Source organism: Neoarius graeffei, chromosome 23 (genome assembly GCF_027579695.1).
Source record: "Neoarius graeffei isolate fNeoGra1 chromosome 23, fNeoGra1.pri, whole genome shotgun sequence".
NCBI lineage: Eukaryota > Metazoa > Chordata > Actinopteri > Siluriformes > Ariidae > Neoarius > Neoarius graeffei.
In genome coordinates, this window is record NC_083591.1 from 45177368 (window position 1) to 45198263 (window position 20896).

At 42.1% G+C, this 20896-nt stretch overlaps 1 protein-coding gene across 3 annotated transcripts in view; it reads right to left on the bottom strand.

Annotated features, from left to right (window-relative positions):
- LOC132871759 (receptor-type tyrosine-protein phosphatase mu-like) overlaps positions 1 to 20896 on the bottom strand; it is a 444714-nt gene that overhangs the window by 223995 nt on the left and 199823 nt on the right. For all 3 annotated transcript variants that reach the window (XM_060906241.1, XM_060906242.1, XM_060906240.1), the window contains exon 7: positions 2354 to 2662. In XM_060906241.1, coding sequence (XP_060762224.1) covers positions 2354 to 2662 — 309 coding nt within the window. The remainder of the gene's footprint in view (positions 1 to 2353; positions 2663 to 20896) is intronic.

Consider the following 20896-nt stretch of genomic DNA (forward strand, 5'->3'; position numbering starts at 1 on the left):
TTATAATGGAAAATATGTTATTTTGACTGAAAGGTTGACCTTTCCAGTGATCTTGACCTTCACCTTGACCCGATTACCCCCAAAATGTAATCAGGTAATTTATGGACCATTGCCCCCCTACCCTGAAAATTTGAAGTCAATCGGTGCAACCGTCTAGACGCTAGATTGTTAACAGACATACAAACAAACAAACAAACCGCATTGATTACAATACCTCGCCCCGCTTACTCCGTCACGGGCGAGGTAAAAAGCATTGAATTAGAAAGTGTGTCCAAAGTTTTGACTGGTATTCCCTCAGAATGCTCGCTAATTATGCATATTCATAAGCCGACCCCCAGTGTTAGGTCATATTTTTACTTCTCTGGCTTAATTCCCAAAACACATCTCCTGCCAGCCTCTTATGTGTTGATGTAATGCAGAAAAGCAGCGAAAGATTCAACTACAAATGCGTCAAGATATTTTAAGGTAGTGAGTTTAAACGATACTTTACTTAGTTGCAGGATTTACTAATTAACAAAGAACATACTCGACAAACAGGTAAACATAGTACATGTGAATACAGGCTTTTTTGAAGCAGTGTTGTAGTTGAGTCACTAAACCTCAAGTCCAAGTCCAGTCTCGAGTCCCCAGTGTTGAAATCCGAGTCAAGTCCAAGTCATTCACTGCTTCAGATGGGTTAAATGCAGAGGATGAATCTCACTGCGCTTGAAGTGTGCATGTGACAAATAAAGGTTTCTTCTTCTTCATTAAAGAAAATTTTAAGTCGAGTCTGAGTTTAGTCCACTATTGATCTGAGTCGAGTCCGAGAACAAGATTCCAACTGCACCATTTGACGGTGGCTGTTGCTGCATTTATGTGAAACCATTTACTGGGCGTCCGCTTGGTGCATGCGCTGTCCGGATCGCACCCAAGTCAAGTCAAGTCTATTTGTATCGCACTTTTAACAATAGGCATTGTCGCAAAGCAGCTTTACAGAATTTGAATGAATTAAAACATGAGCTAATTTTATCCCTAATCTATCCCCAGTGAGCGAGCCTGTGGTGACGGTGGCAAGGAAAAACTCCCTCAGACGAAACCTTAAAGTGCATATTCTGGACCAATTTCATTTTTTTTTTATATGAAAGAACGTCCCTTTACACACTCATCCAGAAGGGTAATTTTGCACAAGACCATCTGTCTACAGCAGAAAAAAAAATAAAATAACAAAACGCATCTGGAAAAATCCCAAGGGAGTCTGGAGCCAGATTCGTGACGTCACCTGCGGAAGCGCCAGCAGGCTGCGCGAGCTTTGCACGGTTTCAGTGCACAGCCTGTGTAGACCAAGCGCTCCCATTTCTCTCTCATTATCCGGTCTTTTGGGAAACGATGAGTACTAATCCCATCAAGATTGGTGTTGCTACACCCTCCTACGATACATCTGTTAACCATTTTAATAATTACGCGATAACACTGAAGAAATTTGTAGAAAACCACCAGGTCGTTTTCTCATAAACAAACCAGCGCTGACGTAGGATTCAGAAGGAGGCGTCCCGCACGCGACGTCACGAAAATCAATGTTTGCCGGGAAATCCAAATGCCAAGTTTTTTTCAGAGGCGGACCAATTCGCCTCAAATGGCTTGATTTCAACTGAATTTTTCTGGTATTGCGCAAGGTAAAAAAAATTGCACAAAATGCAAAATGTGACCGATATTTGACCAAAGTTTAATATAAAATAGGAGAATTACATTGATCTTGCTCCTGGATTTACCCGTGATATGCACTTTAAGAGGAACCAGACTCAAAAGGGAACCCATCCTCATTTGGGCAACAACAGACAACATGACTATAACATTAACAGTTTTAACATGAAATCAGCTTCGTTGATGTTATAAACTCTTCATTGATGGAAACTTGAGTGCTAAACTGTTCATGACAACTGCAGTCCTAAAGTTAGCAAGTCAACTGTAGTCCAACTGTAGCCCGAGAGTTCATCTGATCTGCCAAGGCACATAGGTGTGACGCTCTTGCATGAAATTTGTACAAAAATTAATGTAGATACAAATATCTTATGCCAAATTATTATGGCATGTTACAAAAAATAAAGAAAAAAAATCCGAGTCCTCGTGTCCAATTTACGAGTCCGAATGCAGTTAACGTACGAGTCCGAGTCATCGGTGCTCAAGTCACGAGTCCTTAAAATTAGGGCACGAGTCAGACTCGAGTACTACAAGCCTGCTTTGAAGTCAGTGTTCTCTAACTTGTTGTGTGTGTAAAGAGTTGAGAGAGTTTTGTAGAGAACAGCTCAGGCACACGGGGTGTGCAGATTTATCTCATATGTGATGGATCTTGTAACCCTTTGTGAACGTGTCTCACCATCCTCGTCGGTCTGGACATGGATCTCGGCGCTCTCCTTCACGCCCTCTCGATTGCGCAGGACCAGTTTGACGCTCAGGTTGGTGAAGGGAGTCAGGTTGTGGATGGTGTGCTGGGAGGCAGAGTTCTTGCCGTCGTATGACACCTCCTCCCGGGTCTCATCTTTCCCAGTCCCGCGGGCGCTGTACTCCACTGTCAGACTGTAGTTATGGCAGCGTGTCACGTTGTAGCCGAACGGCTCCCAGCGCAGGGTCACCTGCCTGGCCTTGATGTCCACCACCTTCAGCTGCCGAGGCCCATGCATGGGCTCTGAGCGAGAGAGAGAGCACATTAATAGATACACTACTGTGACATTGAAGCAAGTAGAAATGAAACGGAAATGAAGGGTGAAAGAAAGAATGCTTGTCATATTTAAGTATGGTGTTCGGGTCTGTGGGACCCGTTTTCATTTTTTATCAAAGGAACAATGATACGATTAATTATTTTTTCAAACTCAGACTCATTGGCCTTGGCTCATTTTCTGTGAAGAGCATATATCAGAACACATTTTCGATGACCACACACTGTACACCCCCCCTACACATTTATATTACATACAGGATGTTCGGGTCCGCTGGACCCGGGGCTAATAAAAGTGTGTACCTTCACTCTGTCCTCCTCCTGTCTGGGCCTACTGTTAGTGTGTGTGTGTGAGTTTTGTGTTTCTGCTCCTGCTGTTCAAGCACCGACACCTGTCTGCTCTCACATTCCTACACATTTTACCCTCGCTCTTGCAGGAACCAAGACAGAAGTTCCCATAAATTTGGGGCGGGACACAATAAATATAGCTTTTCCAATGTGGTTCCTTATCACAACTGATCAAGACGGTCAAAAGCTTCTCTGCTCGGACTTGCAAATGATTTTGGAAGAGAGAGAAGCTTTTGATGATGATGTAGAGGAAGACGTTTCAGAACGTGAGGATCACCATCTCATCTCATCTCATTATCTCTAGCCGCTTTATCCTTCTACAGGGTCGCAGGCAAGCTGGAGCCTATCCCAGCTGACTACGGGCGAAAGGCGGGGTACACCCTGGACAAGTTGCCAGGTCATCACAGGGCTGACACATAGACACAGACAACCATTCACACTCACATTCACACCTACGGTCAATTTAGAGCCACCAGTTAACCTAACCTGCATGTCTTTGGACTGTGGGGGAAACCGGAGCACCCGGAGGAAACCCACGCAGACACGGGGAGAACATGCAAACTCCGCACAGAAAGGCCCTCGCCGGCCTCGGGGCTCGAACCCAGGACCTTCTTGCTGTGAGGCGACAGTGCTAACCACTACACCACCGTGCCGCCCGTGAGGATCACATTTCTGAAAATTCAGAGTCTGACAGTGACTTTGAAGAAGAGGATGGGACGGAGCATCAGGCAGTCCCAAAACGAAGACGAGCATGGGGGTGACGTGTCGTACCGTATAGACTGACATGGTTACTGTATGTGTTCAGCTTGTGTTGTGTAAACTGAACTGAATGGGTTACATTTCTAATGAAATTCAAAGAAATAAAAAATCAGTTGTTATGAAAAACCTTGCTTCATTTGTAAATTTGAAGATAAACATCTTTTTTCCACTCATCTCTTGACTGTAATTGATTTTCTTTTTGTAAAATTAAAAACGAGTAGCACTCTTTTTTTGAAATGAATGTAATCTAACAAAGGTAAAGGGCAAATATGAACCATATATGCTGTTTATGTTGCTTGTAATTGGGGTGAAGTAAACATCTGTTAAGTATTTAATGTCAAATTGTTTGATTGTGTCGAATTTAAAGCACCAAAATGCAGCGGGTCCACCAGACCCACCAACACTGGCTGAGTAACAAAAATACGAACACCACACAAGGGTTAATGGAAAAATAGCAGGATGTGTAAGAAGTTTTTGTAGTATATAAGCAATTTGTAGCTTTTTTTTTTTTTTTACATTCCATGCAGGGCAGCACGGTGGTGTAGTGGTTAGCGCTGTCGCCTCACAGCAAGAAGGTCCGGGTTCGAGCCCCGTGTCCGGCGAGGGCCTTTCTGTGTGGAGTTTGCATGTTCTCCTCGTGTCCGCGTGGGTTTCCTCCGGGTGCTCCGGTTTCCCCCACAGTCCAAAGACATGCAGGTTAGGGTAACTGGTGACTCTAAATTGACCATAGGTGTGAATGTGAGTGTGAATGGTTGTCTGTGTCTACGGTATGTGTCAGCCCTGTGATGACCTGGCGACTTGTCCAGGGTGTACCCCGCCTTTCGCCCGTAGTCAGCTGGGATAGGCTCCAGCTTGCCTGCGACCCTGTAGAACAGGATAAAGCGGCTAGAGATAATGAGATGAGAGACATTCCATGCAAATAGTTGCAATAATTAAGAAAGATCCATAAAACATGTTTTGGCTGATTAATTGTATACTGTCTAGTTACGACCCTCCAGAGGTGGACAAAGTACCCAAGTGTATTACTTAAGTCAAAGTCCAGATCCCACTGGTTAAATGTTACTCTGATACAAGTTAAAGTTGTCCAATCAAATTTTTACTTAAGTTAAAGTACTGAAGTACTTGTTTTTAAAAATACTTAAGTATTACAAGTACATTTTCTGTCAACACACTGTTGTATTATTGCCACAACGCGTACAAAACCTAATGCCTCTGAAGCAACCTACTGGATTTTCTGACTAGTTTGTAGAACCTGTAGAGCTGAAGCTACACCTGACATGCTAGCAAACTTTTTTCAAACTTGAAATCATATTGGGTAGCTAACATTACTAGAAAAGAAAGATTTCTACATTCTGTTTATTTGGCAAGATTATGCTAAAGTTAACATTATTCATGTTAGCGTAACTCCATTTTTACATGCTAACTAACAGTGTCCAAGTTAACTAGCTATGTGTTAACGTTAGCCGTGGACAAGGCTACAGCAACTTGGTGGGCAAATCCATAGAAAATCATTTGACTAACCAGACTGCATAGCTACATTTGCAACGTTATCGCTAGCTCTAAAAGCACAGACAACTTCATTGCAAGCTTTCTCTTGGAAAAAAACATTTACATGCCTCAATATGCTTCCGCAGGTTGGACGGCAAGTTTTTGAACGCCGTGATGTGGTTCGTTTTCGGCAAACAAAGCAAACATTTAAAATGAAATGAATCTTGAATCCTTTCTGAAAACTGAAACGTGAGTTCTAGGTGCATCCTCCAGAAAAAACGCCTCCTTCCATTCTGCCATCAACTGATCGTGTTCAAATAAGGCTGCTGAGAAATTGAACTTGATTTTATACAGTCTATGGACGTGACATGGCTCTAGTGATTACTGATCGGCTGTCTCAGTGTCACCTGCGAGAAAAAAAAAAACAATCACGTTTTAGAAAAGAAAAGAAAAAACATCCACTTTCAAAGCCGCTTCATAGTAACGAGGACCTTGATAGAAATGTAGTGGAGCAAAAAGTACGATGTTTGTCTTTCAAATGTAGTGAAGTTGAAGTCATAAATTTCCAAAAAAATATTAATACTCAAGTAAAGTACAGATACTCAAAAAGTGTACTTAAGTACAGTACTCAAGTAAATGTACTTCGTTACTGTCCGCCTCTGCGACCCTCTGATTCCAGAGAGTTTGAACATACATTACAATCTCATCTCATCTCATTATCTCTAGCCGCTTTATCCTGTTCTGCAGGGTCGCAGGCAAGCTGGAGCCTATCCCAGCTGACTACGGGTGAAAGGCGGGGTACACCCTGGACAAGTCGCCAGGTCATCACAGGGCTGACACATAGACACAGACAACCATTCACACTCACATTCACACCTACGGTCAATTTAGAGTCACCAGTTAACCTAACCTGCATGTCTTTGGACTGTGGGGGAAACCGGAGCACAGGGGCGCAGATACGTTTTTTGAACTGGGGGGGACAAAAAACTGGGGGGGGGGGACAAAGCTGCCAGCAAACCAACCCCAATATGCCTGTCAAACTTGTTGTGGGTAACCATAGCAACCAAGCTCGAGCTCGCAACCTGTGCAGTCTGCGCAGCTCAACCAACCGAATATCAGTCTTTGTTTGGTGTGAGTTGTTGCAACTATGTATGTACTGCTGTGCACCTCAATAAACCGAATGGTAATTAGTCTTTTGATTTTTCCGTGAGGTTTGCCTTATGCAAAGAAAGACAGCATAGACGTTTTTTCCTCCCTATAAGTGGGGGGGACCGAACAAGGTGAATTTAAATCTGGGTGGGACGAATCCCACCCGTCCCACCCTCTATCTGCTCCCGTGCCGGAGCACCCAGAGGAAACCCACGCGGACAACATGCAAACTTCGCACAGAAAGGCCCTCGCCGGCCACGGGGCTCAAACCCGGACCTTCTTGCTGTGAGGCGACAGCGCTAACCACTACACCACCGTGCCGCCTACAGTACAATATGTCAGAAATAAAACATGATTAGGTGTGCTGTTGTAGGAAAATAATCAGTGATGGGGTGATGTGATGCAGCCTGACGTGAAGCAAAGTTACTGTTATAACCTGAAGGTTGATTATTTTCCTATAACAGCATGCACCTTAGTATTTAATTCCTATTAAACCACAGCAATATATTTTACTACACATTGTACTTAGATACACAGACAACTCTCTCTCTCTCTCTCTCTCTGTGTACAGACGCCAACAGAACAGGACTGTCTTTGTGGAAAGGCCAAAAAGCTCAGTGACATCCCATAATCTCTAATCAAAGCCATTTCTCCCGAGCTCACTTTCACCATTTTCCTCCTTCTCTTGCTTTCATTTCCTTCTTTCTTCTGGGTTTTTGTTTAGTCTTTGCCTTTTGCTGATTTTCCTTTATATTCCCTCTGTCTGAGCATAAACCACAAACACTCTCTCTCTCTCTCTCTCTCTCTCTCTCTCACACACACGTTTTATCTGCCTCGTAGACCTTTCAGTTTGCCTCTCTCGATATCTCTCTGTGGGGAGACGAGCAGTCAGAGCGCACAATAATAGGATCAATTTCCATCCAGGTTAAATTTGAACTCCATTTTTTTTTCTGGAACTTTCCCTCCTATTAGGCCCAGCCAGGGCTCAATTTCCTCCTGCCCCCCCTCTAAACACACACACACACACACACACACACACACGGCTGCTGTGCCGAGGCTTTATTCGCTGTGCTTAGCATTCTGGTGATGGAGAGGAACACTTGTGCGCTTTCTCTCACACACAAAGACACACACAGCGTTCCTTTTCCTCATTGCCTTTAAAAATGACGTGCATCAAAATAAGTTCAGAGCACAAACTGACACAAAAAAAGATGACTGAATCAGTGTGAGAGGGTAGTACTGCTAATCCGAAAGTAACAAAGGTGAGTGTCGGACCACAAGAAAATCAGTCAGCTGCTGAAGGCACAGGTACACACACACACACACACGGACATTTTTTTTTTTTTTTTTTATAATACCATCAGTTTCATTCGTTTCTAAAAGCCACTGCTTGATATTTATCTAATCACAAGGGCACCCGGTGTAACTGACGTGAAGCAGCACCAACAGAGCCACTGCTGTTTTGTTGCTTTGGCCTGAATACTGAGGTGACTGACCTGAATATTTCTAGATGAGATAATTGAAGCTTGTTATTCTTTAAAACTGGTGGCTGTTCTGCTTTGTGAAACACTTAATAAAGAGTAAATGGAGCGGTTGAGTATTTCCGTTTATAGATGACTGACAGGGGCGGCACGGTGGTGTAGTGGTTAGCGCTGTCGCCTCACAGCAAGAAGGTCTGGGTTCGAGCCCCGTGGCCAGCGAGGGCCTTTCTGTGCGGAGTTTGCATGTTCTCCTCGTGTCCGCGTGGGTTTCCTCCGGGTGCTCCGGTTTCCCCCACAGTCCAAAGACATGCAGGTTAGGTTAACTGGTGACTCTAAATTGACCGTAGGTGTGAATGTGAGTGTGAATGGTTGTCTGTGTCTATGTGTCGGCCCTGTGATGACCTGGTGACTTGTCCAGGGTGTACCCCGCCTTTCGCCCGTAGTCAGCTGGGATAGGCTCCAGCTTGCCTGCGACCCTGTAGAACAGGATAAAGCGGCTAGAGATAATGAGATGAGATGAGTATTGCAGCACTGGGCATTTGGTTAATAAACGCTCAATCATTATCACTACATCTATGACAAAACTGCATTCTATTAAACGATACCAGGGTTAAAGAAGCAGCTTTGGGACCACAAGGTCACTGGCTCGATTCCCTGGACGAGCAGGAATGGTTGAAGTGCTCTTGAGCAACGCACCTATCCCCCCAATTGCTCGCCAGGGTATGTTGTATGTCGCTCTGGATAAGGGCGTCTGCTAAATTAATGTAATGTTTATTATTATACATAGAGGACACTTTTTCGATAGAATAAAAACGTGTTCTATTCCCTTCTATTGGGTTCCATTCGTTTGGTTTGATAGCGTGCAATATTGTTAGCATACCGCTTATCCTACATGTATGACGTCACTCTACCCAATGGAGAATGAGCGTTGAATATGGTTCAAAATATTGCATGGTTGTCAAGACAACATGGCGTCACACGTCGGAGATGTAAAACGTCCGTGCTAGCGAGCGACTGTGACAGTTTGTAAAACAAACATGGCTGCCAGGTTTGCTTTGTTAAATACGAAAGCTGTTGAGAGAATTTTGAAAGAGAAAGATGCGTTGAACACCCCAAAGGAATGTATTATAATAATAATAATAACAATGGCTGGCTTTTTTTTCATGGTATATCAGATATATTCCATTCAGCTACTCGTCTTCGACTCGTTCAGTATCATGCTAGCTGAATGGAATATATCCGATATACCACTCAACGCCAGCAAATGTTATTTAAAAACATTAAATTATACAACAGTTACAGCCGGTCCACTCATTTGATTCGGGTTACAAGAGGGCTTATATTTAGTAGAACCGCACTGAGAAGTTTCACTGTGTGCATCGCTCTGCTCATCCACATAAAATTCCACTTCCTAGTTCGACATGGTTTGTACAGGAGAGTTAGCAGACATGGCAAACGATGCATTTTACAGGAATATGTTGTCACTTCTAACTTCGAATATGAAAGCTTGTCAGATGAAGATGGAAAGGAAGAAGGGACGCCAATTTCACTGGAAGCGAGTGCGGCTTCTTTGGGCTCTACTTTCGTTCACGGAGCAAAAATAAATGAATTCTTTGGCCATATTGTGTTTGAAATTTTAAAATTACTTGTTAGGAATTACTTATTTATAAACCTGTTGCATAAAAGTAAGATCACACCCACATGGTTGCCTACAGCCGAATCATAGCTAAGCTGATATTCAGTAGAAACGGTACTCTGAGCATTTCATTGAATAGAAAATAGCAATAATAAAAGTTATTGTCAAATTCTGATGAGAGAAATACTGAATGCAGCCTGTTTTCGCATAGGGCTTGAAGGTGTGTAATCATTGGCGAGGTCACAAAGGACCCCAGGGTAACTTCTAAGCAACTGAAGACCTCTCTCACATTGGCTAATGTTAATGTTCATGAGTCCACCATCAGGAGAACACCGAACAACAATGGGTTGCAAGGAGAAAGCCACTGCTCTCCAAAAAGAACATTGCTGCTCGTCTGTAGTTTGCTAAAGATCACATGGACAAGCCAGAAGGCTATTGGAAAAATGTTTTGTGGACAGATGAGACCAAAATAGAACTTTTGGTTTAAATGAGAAGTGTTATGTTTGGAGAAAGGAAAACACTGCATTCCAGCATAAGAACTTTATCCCATCTGTGAAACATGGTGGTGGTAGTATCATGGTTTGGGCCTGTTTTGCTGCATCTGGGCCAGGACGGCTTGCCATCGTTGGTTGGAACAATGAATTCTGAATTATACCAGCGAATTCTAAAGGAAAATGTCAGGACATCTGTCCATGAACTGAATCTCAAGAGAACAGGGTTCCTACAGATATTTTATGTTGAATTTACTACCTTTTTACAACCTTTTTACTACCTTCACAATTTTTTTTACTACCACAGCGACAATTTGGATTTGGACATTTTCTCACAATTTAACAAGGTAATCTCTGAGTGTATGTGTTAGTCCAAGTGAATGTGCTACATATAAGTTAGTGACAACTCTACCCAAAGAGTTGGATTGATGAGACAAGATAGAAAGAAAATCTGAACGTACCGGTAGTGTAACTCTTTCCCTTTGGACGCATAATAGAACCTCCCATTGCTAGGGCTACACATGGAGTAATGCATATTTGCATAAAAGAAAACAAACTCCCACATATAAGTTATAATTTTATTGAACTGTGAAACTGTGGCCCATAACCTCTTAACAGGTACACAGATTTGCACTAAACCTTGTGTGTCAACACTTCACATTAGGTACAAGATCTGATTACATTTTGTCAGCCAACACTTTCAAGATGGCCAACCTTTTGTTTGTGGAATAATCTTTTGAACAGGTGAACAGATTTGCACAAAAAATCTTATGTGCTTAGGTACATCAACTCATTACATTTCGATCAGGTCAAATGGCAAACACGAACCCACACACACACACACACACACAAAGCGCACGCACACATGGGTGCACACACACATGACAAAGACAAGACACACACCCTAAAGATACAAAACACACATAACCCAAGCCCTATTTTGGCAGTCTCTCAACACATTGCCAAGTTTGCTTAAGATAGTCATTTGCACCAGTCCTGTAGTCGTGAAGGCCCGTGGGCAGAGTCAACACCTTCCTCCCAGAGATCAGTGTTTTAGAGGGTTAATCTTAATCATTTGAACAGTTCAACAGATTTGCTCATCACATTTTGGATGCCTCAAATGGCGCGCACACAACGCACCAGGCGCGCGCGCACACAACGCATTACATGTGCCTCAGTTGTTTGACCTTTTCTTCGATCAACTTTTCAATGAACGCCTCTCGCCGATTGCCATCTACCGCCTTTAGCCAGTCTTTAAAATCAGGTTCCTCCAGCCAGAGGTCTGAAAATTTGCATTTCCCCATTGTTAAATTCTCGTGCAGATGTCGCCAGTCGGGTCAACAGATAGATCCGACTAGAGCCGTATAAACAAAGTCAGTCTTGTACTAAACAATCTCTGGTATAAATTTATACTGGATTCGACCGTTATTGGAATTCAATGCGCATGCGCCACCAACTCTTCACTGCGGTCCTCCTCGATACATAAAAATAAATTCGCCCAAATGTAGTAATTTATGGATATTATGGCATGCAGGTTAATTAAACGAATTAGAAAACACATAGGCCCAGTTGGATGGGGGTCAAAAAAATTTACTACCACGTCAGATTACGTTTACTACCTTTTACTACTTTTTACTGGCCATAATTTAGCCTATTTTAATTAACTACCTTTTACTACCTTTTAAAACCCCGCGGGAACCCTGGAGAAGGTGGGTCATGCAGCAAGACAACGACCCTAAGCACACAAGTCGTTCTACCAAAGAATGGTTAAAGAAGAATAAAGTTAATGTTTTAGAATGGCCAAGTCAAAGTCCTGACCTTAATCCAATGGAAATGTTGTGGAAGGACCTGAAGCGAGCAGTTCATGTGAGGAAACCCACCAACATCCCAGAGTTGAAGCTGTTTTGTTTGGAGGAATGGGCTAAAATTCCTCCAAGCCGGTGTGCAGGACTGATCAACAGTTACCGCAAACGTTTAGTTGCAGTTATTGCTGCACAAGGGGGTCACACCAGATACTGAAAGCAAAGGTTCACATACTTTTGCCACTCACAGATATGTAATATTGGATCATTTTCCTCAATAAATAAATGACCAAGTATAATATTTTTGTCTCATTTGTTTAACTGGGTTCTCTTTATCTACTTTTAGGACTTGTGTGAAAATCTGATGATGTTTTAGGTCATATTTATGCAGAAATATAGAAAATTCTAAAGGGTTCACAAACTTTCAAGCACCACTGTATATACAGTGAGACAATATATACACAGGCAAACAATCTAAAACAGCAGGCTAGATCAAAAACGAGAATACAGGCAAAAGGGTCGGTCGAGATGCAAACAGTACATCAAAGGCTAAGCGAGGACAAGAACGAGAAACAGGCACAAGGATCGTGAAACAGGAAATCGAGACAACGGGTAGAAAGGCTCGGTAATGCGTATTGTAATACTTCGTGATGCATATGCATCAGCACAGTCCTTAAATAGGCAAACACATAGTTCCTTAATTGAGCTCAGGTGCACCTTGTTCACAGCACGCGTGCTGGAGTCCGCTAGGCGTGCATGCCTGAGGCGTGCCTTGAGGTGCACACGCAACAGCACGCGGGACTGACACTCCATCACTGATGAAGCTGGCAAATCTTGAAATTAATCTAAATTGGATTGATATGGCGATCTGGCCGCTGTGTAAACAGTTTTCAAAATGGCGGCGCTGACACTTCACATTTGAAGTCTCGCACAAGTCTCGTGAAGATCGCGTGGATAAGCGACGCCTGCTGTGGACCAAACGAACTACATTCAACATGGCTAAAAACCAAAAAAGCTGATAAGTGTAACATAATATGCCAATACGAGTCATGATACAAGGTTAATAAAACCGAAAACGTAATTGATTAACACGTTAATTAAGAAATAAACCGAGTTGACTTCAGTTTCCCTTTAAGTCCTGCCCTGGAGGGAAAAAACATCCATACTAATACTGTAATTTAAACAAAATTATACATCGTCCCTATATATTTGATCTCAAATTATCACTAAGTGCATGTGCTTTTCGTTTTAGATGTTACTTTTTGGGCGGCACGGTGGTGTAGTGCTTAACGCTATCGCCTCACAGCAAGAAGGTCTGGGTTCGAGCCCCGTGGCCGGTGAGGGCCTTTCTGTGCGGAGTTTGCATGTTCTCCCCGTGTCCGCGTGGGTTTCCTCCGGGTGCTCCGGTTTCCCCCACAGTCCAAAGACATGCAGGTTAGGTTAACTGGTGACTCTAAATTGACCGTAGGTGTGAATGTGAGTGTGAATGGTTGTCTGTGTCTATGTGTCAGCCCTGTGATGACCTGGCGACTTGTCCAGGGTGTACCCCGCCTTTCGCCCGTAGTCAGCTGGGATAGGCGCCAGCTTGCCTGCGACCCTGTAGAACAGGATAAAGCAGCTACAGATTTGATAATTTTCCTCAAAGGCAGTGGATTATTCAACCTCTGGACCATGTGTTAGCTCAATGCAACCTACGGCGGAGTGACTGGTTAATGATTAACTCCAAATCCACAGCATGTCGGGTTACAATGATGAGTCAAGCAGCAAACATGGCGCACCCAATAACACACAGGGTTAACTGAGAAAGTTTGTGAAAGGGGAAAGGAAAAAAAAAAAACATTCAAGTAGGAAAACCGAGTTTACCGACGCCGAGCGACATTTCATCATTTATTCAAACCGCCAATAAGCTTGCGTGAAAAAATGACATTTAGAAAGGTCATGGGTACAGACGAAAGAGCTGAGCAGGCAGACTCAGACCCTGGCCCGCATCACACGCTCATTGGCAGCATGGCCCTGAGGAGCTGATCTCAGAGAACGGGCGTGCTTGCTGACACGAGCCCTCACATCGCAGCTCGTAGCTCTCAAGGTGGAGATCGGCTCTATCAATAAATAATAGCGGCTATGATGGATTAATGCGATGTAGAGCCAAAACATTAGAGACTGCTGTTTCTTATACCACTGTGTATGCATATGTGTGTGTGTGTGTGTGTGTGTGTGTGTGGTGGAGATTCAGAACTTAATAACAGTGATATGAAAGAATGCCCTGATATTTGCTTCTTGAAGAATTTTGTAATTGCTACTTGAAAAATACAGCATTGATTTTTTTTCCCTTTCAGATGCTTTACAGAAAGGAGAAAATAACAAGCATAGCTGTGGCGCCTTTGAAATATTTTCCTTTTTTGCCTCTGAATCAAGAGCGCTTTTAAAAGCTATTGATTTCTGGAACAATCTCTTGAGTACACACAGTCTGAATTCACACGTGGCTTAAGAAAATGGCCTGCGCCGTAACTGTGCCGAACTATTCGCAAAATCATTCTTGCTGTCTTATTTCCTGACGCTCCTCCTATATATATACAGTGGGGCAAAAAAGTATTTAGTCAGTCACCAATTGTGCAAGTTCTCCCACTTAAAAAGATGAGAGAGGCCTGTAATTTTCATCATAGGTACACTTCAACTATGAGAGACAAAATGAGAAAAAAATCCAGAAAATCACATTGTCTGATTTTTAAAGAATTTATTTGCAAATTATGGTGGAAAATAAGTATTTGGTCAATAACAAAAGTTCATCTCAATACTTTGTTATATACCCTTTGTTGGCAATGACAGAGGTCAAACGTTTTCTGTAAGCCTTCACAAGGTTTTCACACACTGTTGCTGGTATTTTTGGCCCATTCCTCCATGCAGATCTCCTCTAGAGCAGTGATGTTTTGGGGCTGTCGCTGGGCAACACGGACTTTCAACTCCCTCCAAAGATTTTCTATGGGGTTGAGATCTGGAGACTGGCTAGGCCACTCCAGGACCTTGAAATGCTTCTTACGAAGCCACTCCTTCGTTGCCCGGGCGGTGTGTTTGGGATCATTGTCATGCTGAAAGACCCAGCCACGTTTCATCTTCAATGCCCTTGCTGATGGAAGGAGGTTTTCACTCAAAATCTCACGATACATGGCCCCATTCATTCTTTCCTTTACACGGATCAGTCGTCCTGGTCCCTTTGCAGAAAAACAGCCCCAAAGCATGATGTTTCCACCCCCATGCTTCACAGTAGGTATGGTGTTCTTTGGATGCAACTCCGCATTCTTTCTCCTCCAAACACGACAAGTTGAGTTTTTACCAAAAAGTTCTAGTTTGGTTTCATCTGACCATATGACATTCTCCCAATCCTCTTCTGGATCATCCAAATGCTCTCTAGCAAACTTCAGATGGGCCTGGACATGTACTGGCTTAAGCAGGGGGGCACGTCTGGCACTGCAGGATTTGAGTCCCTGGCGGCGTAGTGTGTTACTGATGGTAGCCTTTGTTACTTTGGTCCCAGCTCTCTGCAGGTCATTCACTAGGTCCCCCCGTGTGGTTCTGGGATTTTTGCTCACCGTTCTTGTGATCATTTTGACCCCACGGGGTGAGATCTTGCGTGGAGCCCCAGATCGAGGGAGATTATCAGTGGTCTTGTATGTCTTCCATTTTCTAATAATTGCTCCCACAGTTGATTTCTTCACACCAAGCTGCTTATCTATTGCAGATTCAGTCTTCCCAGCCTGGTGCAGGTCTACAATTTTGTTTCTGGTGTCCTTTGACAGCTCTTTGGTCTTGGCCATAGTGGAGTTTGGAGTGTGACTGTTTGAGGTTGTGGACAGGTGTCTTTTATGCTGATAATGAGTTCAAACAGGTGCCATTAATACAGGTAACGAGTGGAGGACAGAGGAGCCTCTTAAAGAAGAAGTTACAGGTCTGTGAGAGCCAGAAATCTTGCTTGTTTGTAGGTGACCAAATACTTATTTTACCGAGGAATTTACCAATTAATTCATTAAAAATCCTACAATGTGATTTCCTGGATTCTTTCCCCCCATTCTGTCTCTCATAGTTGAGGTGTACCTATGATGAAAATTACAGGCTGCTCTCATCTTTTTAAGTGGGAGAACTTGCACAATTGGTGACTGACTAAATACTTTTTTGCCCCACTGTATATATATATATATATATATATATATATATATATATATATATATATATATATATATATATATATGGGTCTGTCTCAGAAACTGCTCTCTCATTTGGGACATTATAGTCAAAAAATACATTTTCTAATTTTCCTTTTTTTTTTGCATTTACCGAACACTCGATGTTTCTTTTGTCATGTTTAATAAGAATAAAGATAGTATCTTGCTTTATCTGGCCTCCACTGTGGAAAATTTTTTTTGATTACAATTCAAATGCTTTTGTAAAATTGATTTACATATAAAATAACTACATCATGAAGAATTAAAGCCCCTCCTTCACAGATGAGTGAAAATATTGAATAAATTTCCTCTTTTTGATTGCTTGGGTTAAAAATGCCAAGTTATGCGGGGAAAAATGACTGGCCGCAGATTCTATCAAAAGTTCGATGTAAATTGACCATGGTTGCAAAATATTGGCCAAAAATACGCAAACACTACGAAATATGAAAGTAAGATGAAAAAGAAACATTCTATTGCCTTATACTGCAAGACTAAAACAAAATAAAACTGTCAAAACTCACCTTTTCAGTGATAACGTCCGAACAGATCACCCGCGTAACAGAAAGACCGCAAATGGAAGCACGATCAACTTCTAACTGTTGGAGTGGAAAATTCCATTCTACACATGCAAATTGTTAATGTGTGTCCTTCCCCACACACAAATAACACGCTACGGTAAAAAATAGACCACAACTCATTTTATAGCTCAGAAATTCATACAAGACCAGCTACCATCGTAACATATTCTGTAAGAAACACATTCTATACCTAACTTTCAGCTTTCGTTTTAAAAAACAAAATCGCAGATTTATGACTAAATGTTTATATGGCGTAGTGATTTTAAGTTACTACTTTTGGTGAGGTCGTGACCTTGACCCTGAGGCTTTCCGTTTAGATCAAAACACACGATCGTATTGGTTTTGGGTCTGCGGAAAATGGAGTTACAACGGTGATCAAATATTTCGCATGATGTTTTATTACGGTTATGATTATTCTGTGAGCGCAACAATCCTTAGGTGTATAAAGTTACAACTTAAAATACAATTAGTGATAACTGTAGACTTTTCAGTGGACTACAACCTTTTTAAGGGAACGCGATGTCGTCAACCATTTATCATGTCCCAGATCAAGCCGCCATTTTTCCACAAATCTGCAGAATTTTTGCCAAATTCTGAATAGAATATTCACATCAAAGAGTTAATTTTATCTGTATTATTTCTTTCATCATACATCACCATTCAAAACCGTATAGTTTATTGACTGAGTATATTTAGTGGGGTACCCCCACAGTACCCAGTTTCTGAGACAGACCCATACAATACAACCTAAAATGAGAGTGAAGTAGATTTCAAATGGTCTCCCTTATAGACAACTAGAGGCGAGTAGTAATTTAATATTGCGCTGCCATCGAGAGGCTCCAATCTTCGCAGAAACAAATTTTCCTTGAGCACTTTTCAATTGAGACACCAGAGAAAAGAGAACGAAGTGTATAACTGTATAAAAGCAGACAGAGAGAGAGAGAGAGAGAGATGAAAACAGACTCGCCGTGTGTGGAATGGGAGCGTTTCAGGAGAGCCATCCAGAAAATAGAAGTTTTAAGCATGTGCATTTGCGGAACTATCAACTGACCACACTGAGTAGGCCAGAGGTGGTGGTGAGGGGAGCGCACTGCCGGCCAGGCACACAAATCACATTACACCAGCTCCACACACTCTCTAATGCACTAAAGTGTGTATCTGAGCCACGGGCCGGGGAGGGAGACAGAGTGACAGAGAGAGTTTTAACATTCTCTTATTCTAAACTTTATGTAGTCAAATGCACTTAATGGATTAGGAACACTTCTTTCATGCTTATTTTATGCCATTTGCAAAGATTATTTCCCCATTACGGAGAGTGAAAAGTGTTACATTATATTCATTGACTGTATCAAACATCAAGTTTTTCCGGCAAGATGTGCACTTTTTACAGTCATTTAATGCGAGAGAGAGAGAGAGAGAGAAAGAGAGAGAGAGAGAGCGCGGAAGGCAGAAAGTGTGTCATCATGCACACACACTAGGTACACTGTCCATTTCACTGAGATATTTGGTGTTGATTTTCATTTTTTTCTGAATACACTGTAAAAAATGTCCGTAGAATTAACAGTGAATTTATGTCAAATCATGACATAAAAAAACTGTAAATACAAAAACAATGAAGCAGTGTGTAATTTGCATCAATATACTGTAAGGCCAAGTTTACATTAGACCGTATCTGTCTCGTTTTCTTCGCGGATGCACTGTCCGTTTACATTAAAACGCCTGGAAACGCCGGGAAACGGGAATCCGCCAGCGTCCACGTATTCACTCCAGATCGTGTCTGGTCCGGTGCTGTGTAAACATTGAGAATACGCGGATACGCTGTGCTGAGCTCTAGCTGGCGTCGTCATTGGACAACGTCGCTGTGACATCCACCTTCCTGATTCGCTGGCGTTGGTCATGTGACACGACTGCTGAAAAACGGCGCGGACTTCCGCCTTGTATCACCTTTCATTAAAGAGTATAAAAGTATGAAAATACTGCAAATACTGATGCAAATACTGCCCATTGTGTAGTTATGATTGTCTTTAGGCTTGCCATCCTTCCACTTGCAAGTGGTAAGTGATATGCGCACAGCGGCTCAGTCCCGAATCACTGCTTGTATGCTCTGTGAGCTGCGCAGGGCCGGAGTGCGCACCCTCCAGAGGGCACTCGCTGTTCAGGGCGGAGTGATTTGGAGCGCAGGATGCCTGCGGAGCCGAGCGTATCCGTGTATTGGCGTTGCTGTGTGCACGCGAATCGTGTATTGGCGTTGCTGTGTGCACGCTAATCGTTTTAAAAACGTTAATCTGATGATCCGCTGATACGGTCTAATGTAAACCCCACCTAAAACTCCTAACCAAATACCACTGTTAATTTAACAGTAAGAATATGTTGAATTGATCATATTTTGTTGTAGAATTTACAAATTGTTGTAGTTTAAACACAGACAAACTGTAATACTAAAACAGAATGTGATAGTTAAAATTACATCATTGCCCTGTTAAAAAAGTTTAAAAAACGGCCGCTGTCGTGGCTCAGTCGACTAAGGCGCCATACCATGACTTGGGTTCGATTCCGACCCAAGGTCATTTCCTGATCTCTCTCCAGCTCATTTCCTGTCTCTACACTGTCCTATCCAATAAAGGTGAAAAGAGCCCCCCCCAAAAAAATCTGTCTAGTAGATCATTGCTTGTAACCATTTTGAATCATTGTTTATTGTACAATGAATATCCGTAAAATTAACAGTTATGTATTGATTATTGTACATTGAATACATTTAGTTATCTTTAATTGTACATGGAATCCCAGTGAAATGTACAAGTTATTCTGTAATGTTTACATTTCACTGTATTTTTAACAGGATTATTCTGGCAACCACAGCTGCCAGTGTTTTTCCGTAAAAACAATGGATTTTTTTTTACAGTGTAGCTCATTAAAATAGAAAAATTTTCAAACATATTATTGTTAATGGAATTAAAAACCTCATTCATCAACAAGCCAGTAAATGTGTAGAGGGTGGGGGGAAACCAGTCGGATGTTGCTATGGCAGAATTCTGGCAAACACCTAAAAATGACAAACTGCCCGTAAGCCTGAAACATATCCTGACATGTCTACTTTCCGAAAATTGACAATATTTCACCAAAACAACACAGAGATGTTTTTATTTAGGTGACTTTCTAACTTCGAGACAGTTAATCAAACTCACTGTTTAAAACAGACAGTCTGCGTACAAACGTCTAAAACCTTATTAGCTAACTGTGATTTACCCTCACAGTTACCGTCACGCTTTGGTAAAGCTGTAGGACAGCTCCATATGCACGATGGTGAAACAAGCACAAGCTTCATCAATTCAGATTGCGATCAGATGTCAAAATGTCTGCGGTGCTTTCAGAAGAGTCGAACAACAGAACACAGAAGGGTGGGATTCAAGTTACTGGGAATACTGATGATCACTGATTGGTCATTGTGAATAATGTTGATCAGTGATTAGTTGTTGGGAATAATGGCGATCAGTGATTAGTCGTTGGGAATGACGATGACTGATGATTAGTCATTGTGAATAATTTTGAACCATGATTAGTTGTTGAGAATAATTGTGATCAGCCATTGTGAATAACGTTAATCAGTAATTAGTCGTTGGGAATACTGGTGATCAGTGATTGGTCATTGGGAATACTGGTGATCAGTGACTGGTCATTGGGAATACTGGTGATCAGTGATTGGTCATTGGGAATAATGGTGATCAGTTATGTGTTGCTGGGAATAACGGTGATCTATGATTAGTCATTGGGAATAATGCTCATCTGTGGTTAGTTGTTGGGAATAATGGTGACCAGTGATTGGTTGTTGGGGAAAAAAGGTGATCAGTGACAGGTTGTTGGGAATAATGTTTATTTGTGATTTGTCATGGGGAATAATGTTGATGGTTAGAATAATGTTGATGGCCTGTGTTTAGTCATTGGGAATAATGGTGACCATTGATTGGTTGTTGGGAAAAAGGTGATCTGCAATAAGTCATTTGTTGATCAGTGATTGGTCTTTGGGAATAATGTTGACATGTGGTTAGTCATCATGAATAATGTTAATCTGTGGTTAGTTGTTGGGAATAATGGTGACCAGTGATTGGTTGTTGGGGAAATCTGATTCGTGATTAGTCGTCGGCAATAACGTTGATCAGTGACTGGTTGTTGGGAATAATTTGATTTGTGATTAGTCATTGGGAACAATGTTGATGGTTTGTGGTTAGTCATTGAGAATAATGGTGATCAGAGACTG